The sequence below is a fragment of the Pongo abelii genome, chromosome 19, assembly GCF_028885655.2.
Source record: "Pongo abelii isolate AG06213 chromosome 19, NHGRI_mPonAbe1-v2.0_pri, whole genome shotgun sequence".
In the NCBI taxonomy this organism is placed as follows: domain Eukaryota; kingdom Metazoa; phylum Chordata; class Mammalia; order Primates; family Hominidae; genus Pongo; species Pongo abelii.
Window position 1 is genome coordinate 75,026,398 of NC_072004.2, and position 20,121 is coordinate 75,046,518.

At 48.2% G+C, this 20,121-nt stretch overlaps 1 protein-coding gene and 1 long non-coding RNA gene across 13 annotated transcripts in view; one reads left to right on the forward strand and one right to left on the reverse strand.

The window, feature by feature from the left end:
* The window catches only part of DBF4B (DBF4B-CDC7 kinase regulatory subunit), a 61,669-nt gene that overhangs the window by 31,296 nt on the left and 10,252 nt on the right, over positions 1-20,121 (forward strand). For 4 of the 12 annotated variants that reach the window (XM_063718239.1, XM_063718237.1, XM_063718240.1 and 1 more), the window contains exons 3-9: positions 2,026-2,180; positions 9,436-9,621; positions 10,492-10,542; positions 11,713-11,800; positions 13,623-13,696; positions 16,379-16,415; positions 17,929-17,974. In XM_063718239.1, coding sequence (XP_063574309.1) covers positions 2,026-2,180; positions 9,436-9,621; positions 10,492-10,542; positions 11,713-11,800; positions 13,623-13,696; positions 16,379-16,415; positions 17,929-17,974 — 637 coding nt within the window. Of the gene's footprint in view, positions 1-377; positions 628-2,025; positions 2,181-7,190; positions 7,875-9,412; positions 9,622-10,491; positions 10,543-11,712; positions 11,942-13,622; positions 13,697-16,378; positions 16,416-17,928; positions 17,975-20,121 lie in introns of those variants that run through there. The other 8 variants (XM_063718233.1, XM_063718238.1, XM_063718234.1 and 5 more) reach the window with 5 other exon arrangements.
* LOC129051406 (uncharacterized) lies at positions 11,160-18,441 on the reverse strand. Its single transcript, XR_008515629.2, has 3 exons — positions 18,093-18,441; positions 11,690-16,972; positions 11,160-11,543 (listed from the first exon to the last, which is right to left on the reverse strand). It is a non-coding gene; the product is annotated as an uncharacterized LOC129051406 (long non-coding RNA).

Below are 20,121 nucleotides of genomic sequence, written 5' to 3' on the forward strand. Positions count from 1 at the left end.
TTTTTTAAAGACAGAATCTCTCTTGGTCTCCCAGGCTTGAATGCAGTAGTGTAATCTTAACTCTTAACTCACTGTAACCTCCACCTCCTGGGTTCAAGCAATTCTCCTGCCTCAGCCTCCCGAATAGCTGGGATTACAGGCATAAGCCACCACGCCCGGTTATTTTTTGTATTTTTAGTGGAGACGGACGGGGTTTCACCACATTGGCCAGGCTGGTCTCGAAGTCCTTATCTCAAGTGATCCACCCGCTTCAGCGTCCGAAAGTACTGGGATACAGGTGTGAAACACAGCACCTGGCCAAGATTTTAAAAATACTATGTTTTTCATGTCCATTATCTCCAGCTAATTCTTCCCCATCCCCCCCCTTTTTGACACAGAATCTCCCTCTGTCACCCAGACTGGAGTGTGGCGTGATCTCAGCTCACTGCAACGTCTGCCTCCCGGGATCATGCAATTCTTGTGCCTCAGCCACCCAAGTAGCTGGGATTACAGGTGTGCACCACCATGCCCAGCCAGTTGTTCTATTTTTAGTAGAGGCAGGGTTTCGCCATGTTGCCCAGGCTGGTCTCGAACTCCTCGCCTCAAGTAATGTGCCCACCTCGGCTTCCCAGAGTGCTGGGATTACAGGTATGAGCCACTGTGCCCGGCCTAATTCTTTTCTTTAACTGCTGTTCCTGCTTTATGTTTCCTATATCCTCCCTAGTCTTTTCGAGGATATTTATTATACCTTAATGGTTTTTCTTTTTCCTATCTGGTTCATTATTATGACAGATAGACAATCTATACCAGATAAAGTTTCTTTAGTAGTACTTGCTTTCTTCAGTTGCCTCATGTTTTCTTATACACAAATGTCCCTTTGGGACATTAGCCACTCTGATTGGTAACGTGCTCCTCGAAGGAAGATCAAAAGCTTATGCCCTATCTCATGTGTCCCTCCATTGAGTTTAGGGATTGGGGGTTGCATAGAAGAGGAAACAACCCAGGCCAGGCGTGGTGGCTCGCGCCTGTAATCCCAGCACTTTGGGAGGCCGAGGCAGGCGGATCACCTGAGGTCGGGAGTTTGCGACCAGCCTGACCAACATGGAGAAACCCTGACTCTACTAAAAATACAAAATTAGCCAGGTGTGGTGGTGCATGCCTGTAATCCCCAGCTACTGGGGAGGCTGAGGCAAGTGAATCGCTTGAACCCGGAAGAAGGAGGTTGCGATAAGCTGAGATCGCACCATTGCACTCCAGCCTGGGCAACAAGAGTGAAACTCCGTTTCAAAAGGAAAAAAAAAAAAAAAAGAAGAGGAAACGACCCCACTATAGTACAAAGCCCCTGGAATATGGGCTCATTCACTCTCCATTTGCAGCAGCATTCTGTGCTCTCCAACACACACACACACACACACACACACTGTCTTGTTTTTCAAGAGCTGTCTTTTTGAGTTATAATTACCTAAGTTACCAAATGGTGAGGTTAGGAAGTAGGCCCATTTAGGAGCCAACAAATTCACTGTCCCCTTACCCTCTTATCTGTCTCGAATACACATGCATATTCACCCTAAGCTAGGTGGCAACACTGCCATGATGTTACCCTGCTTACTCTGGTTAGGGGCTGGGCACTGGCAACAGGGCAGGCAGTGACTCACCCAGCACAGCTAGAAAGCATCCTCCTGCCTGGCACCCCCGTGTGAATCTGGGCCCTCTTTTCCCTAGCTTACTATTCACCACAGCCCCCCAATGTCTGGTTTGGGGATCTGTCTAATTCCTTTTTACTTAAATGGCTTCCCTAGATTTACATTCTAAGGAAGAAGTGAGGAAGTCAGCAAGCCTTGTTTGCTTATTATCTTGTTTGGAAGGTTCCAATTTCAGCACATCTGAGCTTCTGAGGGTAAGGGCATTGGCTTCGCAGCTGTCTGTGTGTGCCCAGGGTCTAGTCTGTGCTATTATAGCACACAAACTGAGCTGTCAGTGAGGGCCACCTGGCCTCAGGACTCTCTCTTCAAGCTTCTTACTTTGCTCCTCTTTATTGTTTTCTAGGGGCTCAGCTAGGAGTTTCCAGGTGTCTAGGAAAATGCCAGAAGAACTCACCAGGTGCTGGGAAGCATCCCTTTTCTGGAAAGTCCTTTTACTTGGATCTACCTGCTGGCAAGAATCTCCAGTTTTTGACAGGGGCCATTCAGCAACTGGGTGGGGTAGGTAACCTGCTCTTCTCCTGTGATGCCATATGCCTTTGCAGGCTGTAGAGCAGGAGTTGGATAGGAATTATATCTATGGTTTCCAGGTATTTTCTTTTTTGAGACAGTCTTGCTCTATAACCCAGGCTGGAGTGCAGTGGCGCGATCTCAGCTCACTGCAACCTCTACCTCCCTGGTTCAAGCAATTCTCCTGCCTCAACCTCCCAGGTAGCTGAGATTACAGGCATACACCACCACATCTGGCTAAATTTTTGTATTTTAGTAGAGATGAGGTTTCACCTTGTTGGCCAGAGTGGTCTTGAACTCCTGACCTCATGATCTGCCCACTTCGGCCTCCCAAAGTGCTGGGATTACAGGTGTGAGCCACCATGCCCGGCAGTTTCCAGATATTTTCAGTGTCTCACTACATTTCCGAAAGCAATTTTAAATATAAACCATTTTTTTTGGCCAGGCGCAGTGACTCACACCTGTAATCCCAGCACTTTGGGAGGCCAAGGCAGGTGGATTACTTGACGTCAGGAGTTTGGGACCACCCTGGCCTAAATGACGAAACCCTGTCTCTACTAAAAATACAAAAATTAGCCAGGCATCATAGTGGGCGCCTATAGTCCCAGCTGCTCAGGAGGCTAAGGCAGGAGGATTGTTTGAACCTGGGAGGCGGAGTTTGCAGTAAGCCGAGATTGTACCACTGCACTCCAGCCTGGGAGACAAAGCGAGACTCTGTCTCAAAAAAAAAATAATGATAAATAAATGACCTTCAAAAAACAAAGATAAATCTTTTTCCTTATTAGAAACTTAGGCTGGGCACAGTGGCTCATGACTGTACTCCCAGCACTTTGGGAGGCTGAGGAGGATGGATCACTTGAGTCCAGGAGTTCAAGATCAGCCTGGCAACATGGTGAGAGCCCGTCTCTACAAAACATACAAAAAATTAAGTGGGTGTGGTGGTGCATGACTGCAGTTGGGAGGCTGAGGTAGGAGGATCACTTGGGCCCAAAAGGCGGAGGTTACAGTGAACTGAAGTTGAGATCTTGCACCACTGCACTCCAGCCTGGGCAACAGAGTGAGACCTTGTCTCAAAAAAATGCTGGGTGCGGTGGCTCACACCTGTAATCCTAGCAATTTGGGAGGCCGAGCCAGGTGGATCACTTGAGCCCAGGAGTTTAGATCACCCTGGCCAACATGGCAAAACCCTGTCTCTTCCAAAAATACAAAAATTAGCCAGGTACAGTGGCACATGCCTGTAGTCTCGGCGACTCAGTAGGCTGAGGCATGAGACTCCCTTGAGCCCCGGGAAGCAGTCCAGCCAGGGTGACACAGCATGACCCTGTCTCAAAAAAAAGAGAAACTTTTTTTTTTTTTTTTTTTTCTGAGACAGTGTCTCGCTCTGTCACCCAGGCTGGAGTGCAGCGGTGCCATCTTGGCTCACTGCAAGCTCCACCTCCCGGGTTCATGCCATTCTCCTGCCTCAGCCTCCCAAGTAGCTGGGACTACAGGCGCCTACCACCACGCCCGGCTAGTTGTTTCTGTGTTTTTAGTAGAGACTAGGTTTCACTGTGTTAGCCAGGATGGTCTTGATCTCCTGACCTCGTGACCTGTCTGCCTCGGCCTCCCAAAGTGCTGGGATTATAGGTGTGAGCCACCGCGCCCGGTCAAAAAAAAAAAGGAAACTTAATGGCCGGTTGTGGTGGCTCACACCTGTGATCTCAACACTTTGGGAGGCTGAGGTGGGAGGATTGCTGGAGTCCAGGAGTTTGAGACCAGCCTGGGCAACATAGTGAGACCTCATCTCTACGAAAAATAAAATTATAGCTGCCAGGCATGGTGGCTTACTCCTGTAATCCCAGCAATTTGGAAGGCCCAGGTGGGCAGATCACCTAAGTCAGGAGTTTGAGACCAGCCTGACCAACATGGAGAAACCCTGTCTCTACTAAAAATACAGAATTAGCCGGGTGTGGTGGCACATGCCTGTAATCCCAACTACGCAGGAGGCTGAGGCAGGAGAATCGCTTGAACTCAGGTGGCGGAGGTTGCGGTGAGCTGAGATCACGCCATTGCACTCCAGCCTGGGCAACAAGAGCAAGACTCCGTCTCAAAAAAAAAAAAAAAAAAATTAGCTGGGGGCAGTGGCACGTGCCTATAGTCCAGCTACTCAGGATGCTAAGGTGGGAGGATTATCTGAGCTCAGGAGTTTGAGGCTGCAGTGAGCTATGATTGCACCACTACACTCCAGCCTGGATGACAGAGCAAGACCCTGTCTCAAAAATAATGTTAAAATAAATAAATAAATAAACGTATTATCTGTTCATTCTAGAAATTTTAGAGAACATGGAACTACTCCAGGTGACAACCAGCATTTTTAAGTATTTTTCTTTCCTCCTTCCTCTCAAAATGGCTTAATTTAGATATAATTCACATGTCATAAAATTCATCCATTTAAAGTACACAGCTCAGTGGTTTTTACTATATTCACAGAAATATGTAAGTTGTATGATCGCATAGTCAATTGTAGAACATTTTCATCACCCCAAAAAGGAAACCCTGTACCCACTATCAGTCACTCCCTATATGCTTGGGCAACTCCCTATATCCTTGATACTCCTAGCCCTTGATAATGCCCATCTACCTTCTGCCTCCATCCTGCCTTTGTTTTTTGTGCTTTTTTTTTTTTTTTTTTTTTTTTTTTTGAGAGGGGGCCACACTCAGTCACACAGGCTAGAATGCGGGGGCGTGGTCATGGCTCACTACAGCCTCAAGCTCCTCAGACTCAGGTGATCCTCCCGCCTCAGTCTCCCTGTAGCTGGGACTACAGGTGCTCACCACCATGCCCTGCTCATTTTTGTATTTTTTGTAGAGGCAGAGTGTCACCATGTTGCCCCAGACTGGTCACAACCTCCCTGGTTCAAGTAATCCTCCCACCTCAGCCTCCCAAAGTACTGGGATTACAGGCCTGAGCCACTGCTACTGGCTCTTTTTCTTTCTTTTTTTTGAGATGGAGTCTTGCTCTTGTTGCCCAGGCTGGAGTACAATGGCGCGATCTCAGCTCACTGCAACCTCCACCACCCAGGTTCAAGCGATTCTCCTGCCTCAGCCTCCCAAGTGGCTGCAATTACAGGCATGCACCTCCATGCCTGGCTAATTTTGTATTTTTAGTAGAGATGGGGTTTCTCCATGTTGGTTAGGCTGGTCTCGAACTTCTGACCTCAGGTGATCCCCCCACCTCAGCCTCCCGAAGTGCTGGGATTACAGGTGTGAGCCATCGCACCCGGCCCTTTTTTATTTATTTATTTATTTTTTGCCTTACCCAGTTGCCTGCAAGAGGGAGCTGAGGGCAGGGCTGGGAAGGGCAGGGCAATGCTTATTTTTTTCTAGTTATGATCATGAGTACTTTTTTTTTAATTTTAGAGACAGGGTCTTGCTATGTTGGCCAGGTTGGTCTTTTACTCTTGGCATCAAGCAATCCCCCCACCTCAGCCTCCCAAAATGTTAGGATTACAAGCGTGAGCCACAGCACCCAGCTGGCATTAGTACATTTTTATTATCAATTTTTTACCCATAACCTTAAAGCATTAGCACTTTTCTATCATTATTGCCTTTCATATGCATCATTTGCAGTGGGAATGTAATATTCTTTTGAGTGGATTATTAATTTACTTAACTGTTGCTCTGTGGACATTTAGACTTAATAATTTTTAGCATTTAGAAATAACACAGGTGAACAACTTTGAGTAAAAAGCATTTGCTGTTTTTGATTCCATTAAAATATTTTTAGGGGCTGGGCATGGTGGCTCACGCTTGTAATCCCAGCACTTTGGGAGGCCAAGGCAGGCGGATCACTTGAGGCCAAGAGTTCGAGACCAGCCTGGCCAACATGGTGAAACACCGTCTCTACTGAAAATACAAAAATTAGCCACGTGTGGTGGTATGTGCCTGTAATCCCAGCTACTCGGGAGGCTGAGGCAGGAGAATTGCTTGAAACCGGGAGGTGGAGGTTGCAGTCAGCCGAGATCGTGCCTCTGCACTCCAGCCTGGGCAACAAAGCAAAACTCCGTCTCAAAAAAAAAAAAACAAAAAAAACCATATATATATTTAGGCTGGGCTTAGTGGCTCACGCCTGTAATCTCACTTTGGGAGGCTGAGGTGGGCAGATCACCTGAGGTCAGGAGTTCTAGACCAGCCTGTCCAACATGATGAATCCTTGTCTCTACTAAAAATATAAAAAATTAGCAGGGCATGGTAGCACCCACTTGCAGTCCCAGCTACTCGGGAGGCTGAGGCATAACAATCGCTTGGACCCGGGAGGCAGAGGTTCTAGTGAGCCAAAATTGTGCCATTGCACTCCAGCCTGGGCAACAGAGCAAGACTCTGTCTCAAAAAGAAAAAAAAAAGAAAACAGCATGATAGTGCTTGACCCAAAAGAAACTAATAACTGGGGAAGCTGGATGAATAGGACTTGGAATGGAGAGGCTCGCTGCTGTCAAACCCAGAAACTCAGGACTGCAGAAACTCAGTGGTGAGGATGGATAGAATGAAGATTGTATAACCAAACTGGCCCATAATTACATTTTGAACTTTTAGTCCTTTCTGTCATTTAGCCTTTGCTATATAAAACACCAACCCTACTTGGGCTTAAAGCAAGTATTTATTTATTTTTTAATTTATCTATTTATTTATTTATTTTTAGACAAAGTCTCACTCTTGATGCCCAGGCTGGAGTGCAATGGTGCGATCTTGGCTTACTGCAACCTCCGACTCCCAGGTGCAAGCAGTTCTCCTTCCTCAGCCTCCAGAGTAGTTGGGTTTACAGGCGCCTGCCACCATGCCCGGCTAATTTTTTTTTTTTTTTTTTGTACTTTTAGTAAAGACGAAGTTTCTTTCTTCTTTTTTTTTTTTTTTTGAGACAGAGTCTCACTCTTTCACCCAGGCCGGACTGCAGTGGTGCTATCTCGGCTCACTGCAAGCTCCGCCTCCCGGGTTCACGCCATTCTCCTGCCTCAGCCTCCCGAGTAGCTGGGACTACAGGCGCCTGCCACCACGCCCGGCTAATTTTTTTTTTTTTTGTATTTTTAGTAGAGACGGGGTTTCACCGTTTTAGCCAGGATGGTCTCAATCTCCTGACCTCATGATCCGCCGCCTGCCTTGGCCTCCCAAAGTGCTGGGATTACAAGCATGAGCCACCGCGCCCGGCCAAGATGAAGTTTCATCATGTTGGCCAGGCTGGTCTTGAACTCCTGACCTCAGGTGATCCACCCGCCTTGACCTCCCAAAGTGCTGGGATTACAGGCGTGAGCCACCGCGCCTGGCCAAAACAACAATTTATTATTTCTCATTATGCTATGGGTTGGCTGGGCGGTTTATCTGGTGGTTTCAACAGGGCTCACTCCTGAGGCTGCATTCAGCTGGAGGGTCACCTGGGCTGGAAAGACCAAGACGGCCTCACTCACACATCTGGCACTCTGTGTCAGTTATCATATCTATGTGCAATAAGCTAGACTAGCTGATTTAACATGGGGGTCTCAAGGCAGCCTTCCCAGAAAGTGAGGCAGGAAGCCAAGGCCTCTGAGGCCTAGGCTCTAGAACTCACACATCATAATTTCCACATGTTCTATTGGTCCAATTGGGTCAGATTGAAGGGCATAAAAAAGGTCCCACCTCCTAATGGCAGGAACAGCAAAGTCATATTGCAAAGGAGTAGGTATACTGGGATGGGAGGAGGAACGTATGGTCATTAACAATCTCCTATATTTATATAGGATAATCATTGATTGCCCTACTCCTACCCTCTAGCATTTCTTTTGCTGTATTAAAAAAGGTAGATGCAGCCAGGCACGGTGGCTCACACCTGTAATCCCAGCACTTTGGGAGGCCAAGGCGGGCAAATCACAAGGTCAAGAGATTGAGACCATCCTGGCCAACATGGTGAAACCCCATCTCTACTAAAATTACAAAAATTAGCTGGGCGTGGTGGTATGCGCCTGTAGTCCCAGCTATTTGGGAGGCTGAGGTAGGAGAACCACTTGAACCTGGGAGGCGGAGGTTGCAGTGAGCTGAGATCGCATGACTGTACTCCAGCCGGTGACGAGAAAAAGGTAGATGCGATCAGACATGGTGGCTCACACCTGTAATCCCAACACTTTGGGAGGCCGAGGTGGGCAGATCACTTGAGGTCAGGAGTTCCATACCAGCCTGGCCAACATGGTGAAACCCCATCTCTTCAAAAAATACAAAAATTAGCCGGTGTGGTGGTACACACCTGTTGTCCCAGCTACTTGGGAGGCTAAGGCAAGAGAATTGCTTGAACCCAGGAGGTGGAGATTAGAGTGAGCCAAGATCACACCACTGCACTACAGCCTGGGAGACAAAGTGAGACCTTGTCTCAAAAAAAGAAAAGAAAAAAAAAAAAGGTAAATGTAATCCTTCAATTCATAACTAAATATTTTTTTAATAGTGGTAAAGTGTATATAAGCCATTTTAGCCTATTTTTTTTTTTTTTTTTTTTTTTTAGAGACAGGATTTCACTCCCCCAAGCTGGAGTGTAGTGGTGCAGTCATAGCTCACTGCATCACTGAACTACTGGGCTCAAGTGATGCTCCTGCCTCAGCCTCCCAAGTAGCTAGGACTATAGATGCACGTAACAACACCCAGCTAATTTAAAAAAAAAAAAATTCTAGAGACAGGATCTTGCTATGTTGCCCAGGCAGGTCTTGAACTCCTGATGTCAAGTGATCCTCCCACAGCCTCCTACAGTGCTAGGATTACAGGCATGAGCCACCACACCTGGTCCCCAGTGTGTCTTACACAGAAAAATCATGGCTTACACAAGCTAGTCTTAATCCCGTCCAGCTCTTTCAATGTGTTCTTGCTGCATGCAAACTCAAACTGCTTATAGAACTCAAAGCCTGCAACCTTCTGCCACTGGGTCAGGGCAGCAGTCCTGGAGACAAAACCTGCCACATATATATATATATATATATATATATACACACACACACACACACACACACACACACATATGCACATACATACATATATATATACACATACATATGTATATACACACATATATATATATAAACCCCATTAGATTTCAGGATGATGTCTTCTTAGGAACTTGGTACGGAACTGCATTTAGTCTATTTAAAGACATTGATTCTGGAACTCGTGGCAGCCAAGATTTCCTTCTCCAGCCTCTTTATATTGACAATTCGCATTTGCTTTTTGGTTTTCAGCCACCTCTGTGATCTGGTTTCAGGTAATTGAGGGTTTTCTGAGCAAAGAAGTAAGTTACATCGTGTCCAGCCGCAGAGAAGTAAAGGCAGAGAGCAGTGGGACAAGACACAGAGGCTGCCCTAGCCCCAGTGAGGTCAGAGTGGAAACATCGGCCATGGTTGATCCAAAAGGCAGCCACCCCAGGCCTTCACAGAAACCCATTGACTCGGTAAGAACCTCATGTAGGAAAGGTATACTGTGTAAACAAAGGAAGTAGGCTTTGGTGAGCCTTTTAAGGCAGTCTCTGGTTTTAATTTCATCTGTATTAATTTAATCTCTCATTTGAATTCAGGGACTGAGAATATTTTATCATAGCTCTGGATCTAAACACCTCAGCAACATACTATCCCCCATGCTACCCTTTTATGCCGTATGTCAGTTTTTATGGGACTTGAAAGTCAGAGGTTTAGAAACCAGAGGAGAGTCTTCATAAACCAGAGAAGACGTGTTGGGATTGGTCTGGGCTTGGGCAGGAGTACCCTGAGTAGGCAGCCATTCCCTTCTTCCGTGCTTGCATGTATAAAGGGCCAGGAGTTTGGACAATACACGTGTTATGTCTTTGATTTAAAATGGAATATGGCTTTTCCCCTCTAGGCTTACATTCTTATTTTGTCTAACTTATATTAATATTAAAATGTCCATGAACATACACTGTTGGCATTGTGATGACAGATGGGACTTCCTACGAGCAAAAATTTCTAAAGTGAAACATTTGCTTTCATTATCTCCTGGAGGATGCAGAGACTCTTAAAGAGGGTCTCAGGACATTTGTAACAATTGGATCTCAGTGAATTCAGAGTGCCCTTCTCTCCACCAGGTTCAGGCTGCCACCTCAGGGTGACCTAAACTTCCTGCGGCTTTACCTTTACCTCCTAAACGTTTTCTAGGCTCTCATTTCTACCAATCCTCAGTTGTCACTGCTCCCAGCTTTCCGAGGGACATAACCCCAAGACATAACCCCTCACTAGCTCCTGTGTAAACATCTTTCAGTGCACAGGTGGCCTAACAGCAGACCTCACTGCTCTTCTGTCCCCGTCAGGTGCCTCTAAGCAGAGGGAAGGAGCTGCTGCAGAAGGCCATCAGAAACCAGGTGAGCTGGGGCAAGATGGCACAGAGCGGGTGGTCTCCAGCACAGGGAGGGATTTCACCCTTCTTCCCAGGTTCTTCTGAAGCACCCACACAAAATGCACACTCTGCGATGTGTAGTATTGTCATTATTTCCTTCTTCTACATCAGGTAGTGGAGGCTCAGACAAGTTATTTAGCCATTCACCTAGAGATTAAGTGTTGAAGCCAGAGCCACCTCCAACTCTGGAGCCTACCAAGAGAACCGTGGGGATGTGGGATGTGGCGGGACAGGACTGCTGGGTACAGAAGCCAGACTTCTTTTACAAATAACTCTAGGCCGGGTGTGGTGGCTCATGCCCATAATCCCAGCACTTTGGGAGGCTGAGGGTGGTGGATCACTTGAGGCCAGGAGTTCGAGACCAGCCTGGCCAACATGGCGAAACCCCATCTCTACCGAAAAATTAGCAGGGTGTGGTGGCATGCACCTGTAGTCCCCGCTACTCAGCTGGCTGAAGCAGGAGAATCACTTGAACCTGAGAGGTGGAGGTTGCAGTGAGCCGATATTGTGCCAGTGCACTCCAGCCTGAGCGATAGAGCCAGACTCTGTCTCAAAAATAAAACAAAACAAAACAAACCAAAAAAAAACAAGTAACTCTTTATTCCTTGTGTGAAAATCCAGGGCTGTTAAAGTTTAGTGGCAGGAGGAGGAGTTAAGGTGATCTTGTGAGAAAAGTCGTGCTAGTGACATCAGGAGGGGTACAGGAGGGGAAGTGGTGCTGCTGGACTGAGCCAGTGGAGGGGGAAGATCTGCAGCTAGCATAGTTTCATGCTCAGTGAGGACGATGGTCACCGTGTTCGTTGTGTACTTACTGTGCTGAGAGCTTTCCTCGCAGAGGCCCTCCCAACGAACAGCTCTCTCAGAAGCATCTGTTCCTTCCTGGTCACGAGGTGGCCAGAGCACAGTGTATAGGCAGACCAGTGGTCCTCCCTCCCAATGTGGCCATGTGGAGGACAGGATGTCTTCCTGGGGGTTGGGATGGACTCTCTGGGCACTGTACTCTCTCTCCTGCCTGCCTCCCCGCAGTCCCTCCCATGGATGACTCAGGCCTCCCAGAAGCAATTTCTATCTGTCCCTTTCACGTTCAGGCCTTGGGGAGTCTCTGCTCCTACCTGACTCTGTGTTGTAATTTCAGGGGAGCGTCAGTGGAGGAGGCAGTGGGGGCAGCAGCAGCCTCCTGACCAATGCCCGCTCTTGGGGAGTGAGGATTCTGCACGTGGATGGTACCCTTTCTGTGCTGGGCTCCTGTGGAGGGAGAATTGGTGACTTTGACCAGGAGTGTCAGCTTTTAGAAGGATCATGGTCATGTGAGCTTCTGGTCACCGGAAGCCAGAAGTACTCAGCTGCCATGTTGATCCACAAAGGTGGGAGGATGTGGGGAAGGGGGAAAGTGGTGAGGACGCAGAGTGCAGGCTGTGGCCTCGGCATCCCGTAGGAGGTCCCTAGAACATGCCATTTCATGTCACCTGCTACAGCTCTCCCCCAGCTAGTATGATGATCCTGTTTTACAAATGCAGAAATGATCTTAATATTCATGACCACTGGCCAGGCGTGGTGGCTCACACCTGTAATCCCAGCACTTTGGGAGGCCAAGGCGGGTGGATCACGAGGTCAAGAGTTCGAGACCAGCCTGACCAACATAGTGAAACCCCGTCTCTACTAAAAATACAAAAATTAGCTGAGCCTGGTGGTGTGTGCCTGTAATCCCAGCTACTCAGGAGGCTGAGGAAGGAGAATCACTTGAACCCAGGAGGCGGAGGTTGCAGTCAGCCAAGATCATGCTACTGCACTCCAGCCTGGGTGACAGAGCCGAGACTCCGTCTCAAAAAAAAAAAAATTTGGCCCGGTGCGGTGGCTCACGCTTGTAATCCCAGCACTTTCGGAGGCCGAGGCAGGCAGATCACGAGGTCAGGATATCGAGACCCATCTTGGCTAACACGGTGAAACCCCGCCTCTACTAAAAATACAAAAAATTAGCCGGGCATGGTGGCGGGTGCCTGTAGTCCCAGCTACTTGGGAGGCTGAGGCAGGAGAATGGCGTGAACCCGGGAGGCGGAGCTTGCAGTGAGCCGAGATTGTGCCACTGCACTCCAGCCTGGGTGACAGAGCGAGACTCCTTCTCAAAAAAAAAAAAAAATTCATGGCCACCTAACAGGTATTGACCCTGTGCTACGAATTACCTCATTTAATCCTCACTACGGTCCTGTCCCCATTATACAGATGAGGAAATTGAGCCTCAAAGGGATTAGGCAAATTGTCCATGGTCTCACCAGAGTGTGTAGTGTGGCCCACCACTCTCAGTTTTACTCAGCTGTAAATTTTGTGCTCCTTCTTTTCTCACACTGTAAACAACCTGTTTGCAGCCTGTTTACACTAAAATAGTTGTCTTGAACCAGCTGGCAGTGAGTAGTCTCATACCCAGCTCCATTCTTGAGTCTGGAGTTTTCTCTGATCCATTTTAGGGGATTGGTCCAGATGGGACAGCCCATAGGTGCTGACTGGGGTGCTGCCCCACCCCTTGGTACCAAGATCTTCCAGGGGAGTCTAGAGGCTGTACAGGAGAAGTTCCTGGTCTGGGATGTGGATGGCTTCATCTCACTGAAAAATCAGCCATTTCTGACTTGATCTCCTTCCCTGCCTTTCTCTGTTAGAGAAGTGCTAGCATGTTTAGCCCTTGCTGGTCTTTCACCTGAGGGTACAGCTGAGTAGTTCACACAGCATGGCCTCCCTCACAGCCGCAGCTCTTCAGTGGTGCCTTAAAGTCCTTAGCAAGCCATGAGGCACCTTCTGTTCAAAGACGAGTTGTATTCAATGCTGCAAAAGAGCATGACACCCTCTCAGGTGCTGTTCCAGGGACAGAGGACCCAGTCCTTAACCTCCACTGTCAGGAGATGCAGTGGGGATGTGTAGCCAGAAGGTGGCAGGCAAGGCTGGAGTGATTCAGTGGGCTGGCCGAGCGAGTTTAGTCCTGCAGCCCAGGAAGGGGCTGTGCTAGGTAAGTGAAGACTGGAAGCCTTTGGCACAAACCCTCTGTCTTCTCCACAGAAATGATGATGCACGTGCAACAGCTGTCTCTTCCCTCTTTATGTGTGAAAAAACAAGAGCCAAAGAAGCCAGAGGTAGGTCATCCTGCTGAACTGAAGGACAAATGGATGGTTTTCAGTGAAATCAGTGACAACTTAGGTAAATCCATGGCCCGCCCAAACCATCTCTTCCTGGCCATTCTGAAAGATGGAAGAGGAATGCAGCCTCTTACTTACGTCAGTCCTAGCGCCCATAGCTTTGCAACACCCTTTCTTCTCTCTTCTCTGTGGCACTTGCAGTCCTCCCATGGCACACACCCTGCTGAGACATCCCTGTGGCCTGGACCGCCTGGGCCATGGGCTGCCTACAGTAGTTCTGGACCAGATAAAGTTCATAAATGCCCATGGCACTGACCAGGCTGCTATTCTGGAACATCCTTTGTACAGCCTCTAGACTGGGAATGAGTCTGCATACTGCAGGGGTGAGAAGGAGTGATTGAAATAGCTGCCATCTTCTAAATCCTTGTTTGTTTTCCATTCTTTGCTGGCGTTAGAACTGTGTGTACCACATCAAGAGAGCCCAACCTGGTTTAAAGCCACAGTATCTTCACCCAAGCCTCAATTTGAGGAAGGATTAAATCTACAGATCTATCCACAGCCTGGCATCCAGGCACAAGACGAACAGTAATAGCTATTAGTTAACAGTGCTAATTAGCTAACAGAACTAGCAAGCCACATCCAAAGTGGATGGAGCGGCTGGGCATGGTGGCTCACGCCTGTAATCCCAGCACTTTGGGAGGCCGAGGCTGGCAGATCACTTGAGGTCAGGAGTTCAAGACCAGCGGGACCAACGTGGTGAAACCCCGACTCTGCTAAAAATACAAAAATTAGCCGGGCGTGGTGGCACATGCCTGTAATCCCAGCTACTCAGGAGGCTGAGGCAGGAGAATCTTGAACCCGGGAGACGTGTTGCAATGAGTCATGATCGCACCACTGCACTCCAGCCTAGGCAACAGAGCGAAATTCTGTCTCAAAAAAACTTAAAAAAATAGCAGATAGAGCACTCAGACACTGACACCTTCTCCACAGCCTCTCCTCTAGGAGTGTTGGGGACGTTGCTGCTGTTAAATTTGTGTTGTTCAAAATTCAAAAGGGTATACAACAAAAATTCTCTCCCTGCTCCAGCTTCTCCTCAACCACTGACCTCCCTTCCTGACAGTGTGAACAGTTTCTAGGACTCTATGCACATAGAAGCAAGTATGTCAAAAATTCCCCCCTTCTACGCAGATGCACAGCATTTCTACTTTAACTTAATAATCAGTTTTGTAGGCCGGGCACAGTGGCTCATGCCTGTAATCCCAGTACTTTGGGAGACCGAGGCAGGCGAATCGCTTGAGGTCGGGAGTTTGAGACCAGTCTGGCCAACATGGTGAAACCCTGTCTCTACTAAAATACAAAATTAGCCATGTGTGGTGGCACATGCCTGTAATCCCAGCTACTTGGGAGGGTGAGGCAGGAGAATCGCTTGAACCCGGGAGACAAGTTGCAGTGAGCTGAGATCGCACCACTGCACTCCAGCCTGGGAGACAGAGTGAGACTCTGTCTCAAAAAAAAGAAAAAAAAATTAGTTTTGTAGATATCTAGCAGTGAAGTGAGTTTTGGGTGTAATGTGCTGATATGCAAGGGAATGTGAGAGGCTTCTTTGGATTGTGTTTGCCCTCAAGGTGTGGCCTAGAGGAGAATCTGGAACTTCTTAGGGCCCAGAGGCACAGGTGATCATGGATCCACCATCATCCTGGCCCTCCAGCTAAAGCTGATTTTTTAATTTTATTCCATTTATCTTATATTTATTTACTTATTTTTCAGGTACACACCAGAAGATCCATTTACTCTTTTTTCTTTTTATTTGATTTGTTTATTTTACTTTACTTTTTTTGTGAGACAAGGTCTGGCTCTGTCGCCCAGGCTGGAGTGCAGTGGTGCCATCTCTGTTCACTGCAACCTCCGCCTCCTGGGCTCAAACCATCCTCCCACCTCAGCCTCCCAAGTAGCTAGGACTACAGGCATGTGCCACCATGCCTGGCTAATTTTTTTTTTTTTTTTTTTTTTTTTTTTAGAGATAGGGTCTTACTATGCTGCCCAGGCTGGTCTCAAACTTGTGAGCTCAAGCAATCCACCTGCCTCAGCCTACCAAAATGTTGAAATTACAGGCGTGAGCCACCATGCCCGGCCTCCATTTACTTTTTAATATCAGCTTTGTTTGACCTTGGCTTAAACATTGATTTTGACCCACAGAATCAGAGTACACAAGATAGGACATAGGAAAGCAAATGGCCATCGTCTTTATCCTAGTCCTATAGGGTACCTGGAACAGCATCAGTACCTAGAAAATAAAGTTGCCATTTAGTGAGCATCCATTCTGTGCCACATGCGATGAGGTCGGTGGGTACTCTTCACATTGCAGGTGGCAGAGCTGAAGTTCCCACCAGGCCTCTGGGACTCCAGAGTTCTTGCTCTCTGTACTGACTTGCACTCCCTACACAGTCAGCTGCCATTAAGATCCACACACCGAGTGCCCCCCTTATTCATCGTGTTGCTGAGGAGGGAGCCGTTGTGCCCAGGTCTGCTCCAGCTCAAGGCCCGAGAGTCTGGTTCTTCAGGCCTCTCAACAGCAGGAAGCAAAGTGGGACAGACTGGCAGCCACTTGGCTTATCAGGCCCGGTTCCTTGACCCCCATGGCTTCCTCACATCCTTAACCTATTTTTCCTCTCCATTTAGGGAACATGTCCAGCAGCAGAGTCAAGAACACGGAAAGGTCAGTGTGGTAGCTTTTCCTCATCTAATTGCAATCCCTCCCTCCCTAAACACTTCCCCACGACTCCCTCTGTGGCAGCATCTGCTCACTTTTCTGTGGCAGCAAGCGAGTCCAGGTTATCTTGCCCCTTTGTGTTTCCAGGGCCTGGTCCTCAGGTTTCTGGAGCGAGAGAGGCATGTCCAAGAGCAAGTCCAGAGCTGCTGGGCCGGGGCTTCTCCTTTAGAGCCAAGACCCCATGCAGACACTTTGGCTCCTGTGTCCTCTGGCTGTTCCTGGGCATCGATTGAGGTTCAGCATCCTTTTCCTTCTGATTCAGTAGCAGTTTGGGGGTGGGCAGTTTGACAGCTGCCTACCGTTTTCAGAACTGCCAAACTCCGTGAAACTGACAAACTGGCAGATTGATGGACTCCGTCTCCTGGTTCCTCTTGGACAGCAGGAGAGTTGCTCCCCCTGGATGTTTCTCCCAAAGATGCTCTTTCAGTGGCATTTATTCATGCACAAGCAGGAGCTAAGAAAAGTCACTTGACACCTCTCTCATGCTCAAAATTCAAGGAAGTCTGTAGGGGAATTGATTTTAATAACTGTCTCAGTTAATTAGAAAGACAAGAAATTGTCCCCAAAAAGTAATTAATGAGAGCTGCTGCTAAAGGAGAAAAGGCTGCTTTTTGCTTGGGTGCTACTGGTGGCCTCAAGTACAGTTGGGAGCTGTAAGGTGCCAGCGTCTTTGGGGAATTTGTGGCTGTCAGATGGTCCCAGGATTTCAGCTGCCTTGGCTGCCCTTTCGACAGGACTCCTGGTCACTGTGGGTCCTGATGCCTAAGAGATTTTGTAAGCTATGCGAATACCTATCTAATAGGGGTGAGTCTCTTAATTGACTCCAAATTCATCTTCTCAGCACTCCTTTGCCCTATTTTTTCAGGAACCAGATTTCACCTGTGATATTTTTCTACCATCCTGCTAATAAGACCACTAAACACTCTTTATCCCTCTTCCTCTCTGCTTCACCTCCAAAAAACCCAGGGTCCTCCTGGAGCATTCTGCCTGGGAAGTTGTTCTTAGGCCCCTCAGTATCCTGAGGCTCCAGAAGCAGAGGTCTAGGAAGGACCTGGGACTTTGTGGGAATGACCACCCCTACCCTGCTTTTAGCAGAAACCATCAGGGGCTGGGTTTCTCCCACAAAACCAGTCAGGTGTCTGATAGTGGTGGCATCTTTGGTTGGTCGATAGCCTCCAGAATCCACACACAGGAGCTCCTGTGTCCTGCTGAGGGAGGGCCCATCTAGGGCTGCAGTTACACTGCAGCCTATCCCCCCACTAGTGCAACCTTTCTCCCAGGGGTAGAGGCTGGAGATCTGAGTGAATGGAGAGCGCAGCCTGGGGTGGCATGATTTCCAGCTCTTGCAAGGCTCTTAGGCTTTGGCAGAGCCTCCCCTCTCAGCATTTCCTGCATGTGTGGTGCAGGCCCTGCACAGGGGCAGACAGATAGCTAATGTGTGCATTCTTCCCCTTTTCAGTGGCCAGACTGAAGGCACCGTTCCTCAAAATCGAAGATGAAAGCAGGTGAGTGGGACCTCCTCTCTCTGCTTGCCCCAGCTAGGCCTGCACAGAGGAGGGAGGAGGGAGGGGTGCTCAGGGACCTCAGGCTAATGTGAAGACATGGAGCCCCTTAACCTTGCACCTTCATCTTCCTGAGAAGCCACTTTCTCCCACTGTCATGGAGAAGTCTCACGCAAACCAGGAGGAGCCTCTGAGAGTGGCATTATACAGTGAATAGTCCTCTTGGAGATGAGTCAGAGGTTAATGATCCTGTGTGTGAATTACCTCTATGTAATACTCTGCTCTATGAGCTCATGGTGTCCCATGCAGGCTCATTATTACAGCTCCTTTCCCCTTGGGTGTATGCTGACATTTCATATCAAATCATTACCCAGTCACAGTGCTAGTATAGTCCAAGACATCATCTTGGCTGAAATGAGGGTGGTAGGGGTGGTATTGGGGATTCCCTTGTCAGGCCACCCTGTACTGGATAAAGCCTTTCTGTTTCACTTTGAAAAATCCTTTTCTGGCTCATGTTACCTCCTGACAGCCCTGGGTGAAAAAAGCATGAGGAGAGCCCATCTCTTCCTAATGGGGAAAACTGAGGTCAGAGAAAGAAGGGACTTGTGTACAGCCACCTTGCTAATAAATTGCAGCCCAAGGCTAGAATCCAGGTGTCCTGCCTGCCCTGTCTTGTGTCTTCTGTGTACACCATTATGGCCTCTTCTTCCCTGGAGCAGGAGGGTCCCATTGACAATGTTAACCTGATGAGCTATTAGCAGCCATGTTGGTTATCACTGACTCTTCAGTAAGTACGAGATCGAAAGTCTATGTGAATCTATAATTATCTCAAAATTTAAATTTTTGTTTTTAATTTTTTTTCCAAAAAGGCATTTTCAGACTATATAAATTTTTTAAAGGAAATAAGTCCAAGTATATCCAGCAGAGACTACTGAGGACAGAATTGTCTGTGTGCCTCAGGCAGGGAAGGGCAGGGCAGCTGAGACCAGCCCTAGGAGCCTGGCATGCCTGCCCATCCTCCAGACAAGCCCAGGGTCACTTCTCAGCACCTGCAGACAGTGCTGCACTGGCTTTGGTGGCCCAAAGGCAAGTGGAGAGAACAACGGGATGGTACAGAGGTGCTGTCTTCCAGTTCCAGTGGGATGGAGTGCATGTTCATCCCCAGCCCCTTCACACCTATTTAAACGTAGGTAATCATGACACATATGCAATGGCTGAAAGGCACTGTTATAGCCTCAGTATCTGCACTGCACATGGCAGGCACAGGTATATCACTGTCACCAGAGTGGGGTACATAATGTGTGTGTTCCTGGCGTTATAGGCCAGAGAGGAGATCCAACTGGAGCTGAGATTTCTTGTGAATTTTTTTTTTTTTTTTGAGACGGAGTCTCACTCCGTCGCCTAGGCTGGAGTGCGGTGGCACAGTCTTGGCTCACTGCAACCCTGGCCTCCCAGATTCAAGCGATTCTTCTGCCTCCCGAGTAGCTGGGACTAAAGGTGTTCACCACGCCCAGCTAACTTTTGTATTTTTTGTAGAAACGGGGTTTGGCCATGTTGGCCAGGCTGGTCACGAACTGGCCTCCGGTGATCCACCTGCCTCGGCCTCCCAAAGTGCTGGAATTACAGGGGGGAGCCGCAGTGCCCAGCCTCTTGTGATTTTTTTTTAATGTGCTGTTTTGAAGCAGGTGTGTTCAAAGCCTATTAGGCCTATTAGCCTGCCCATCGTCAAGTTTCAAGCCCCCTAAGCAGCAACAAAATATCATTGAAGAAGAAAGAAACATGCCAGGGTTGTGAGGGGTACCCCCTTCTCCTTAAAGGTCCAAGAAGACTTATTTGTTAATTCACTGCTGAGCTACAGCACTCTCACCCTACTCCCTGAGAACTCCTGGCCTGCACTGTTTCCCCCAGAACATGGACCATTGCAACCAAACATGGTGCACCCGGCAGTTACCTCACTCGGCAGGGTTTGCGAAGTATACACAGATCACTTCTGTCTCTGCAAGTCTCTTGAATGTTTGCAACTTGAGGCACACTGCCAGAACCACTCAGTCCAGGTCTGACTATCCAGAACCTTCACTGTGCCTGTCTTCTCCTTTCAGAACACCAGCCCTCAAATAGTTCTAAGGACCAGCAAGAACACTTCACAGAAC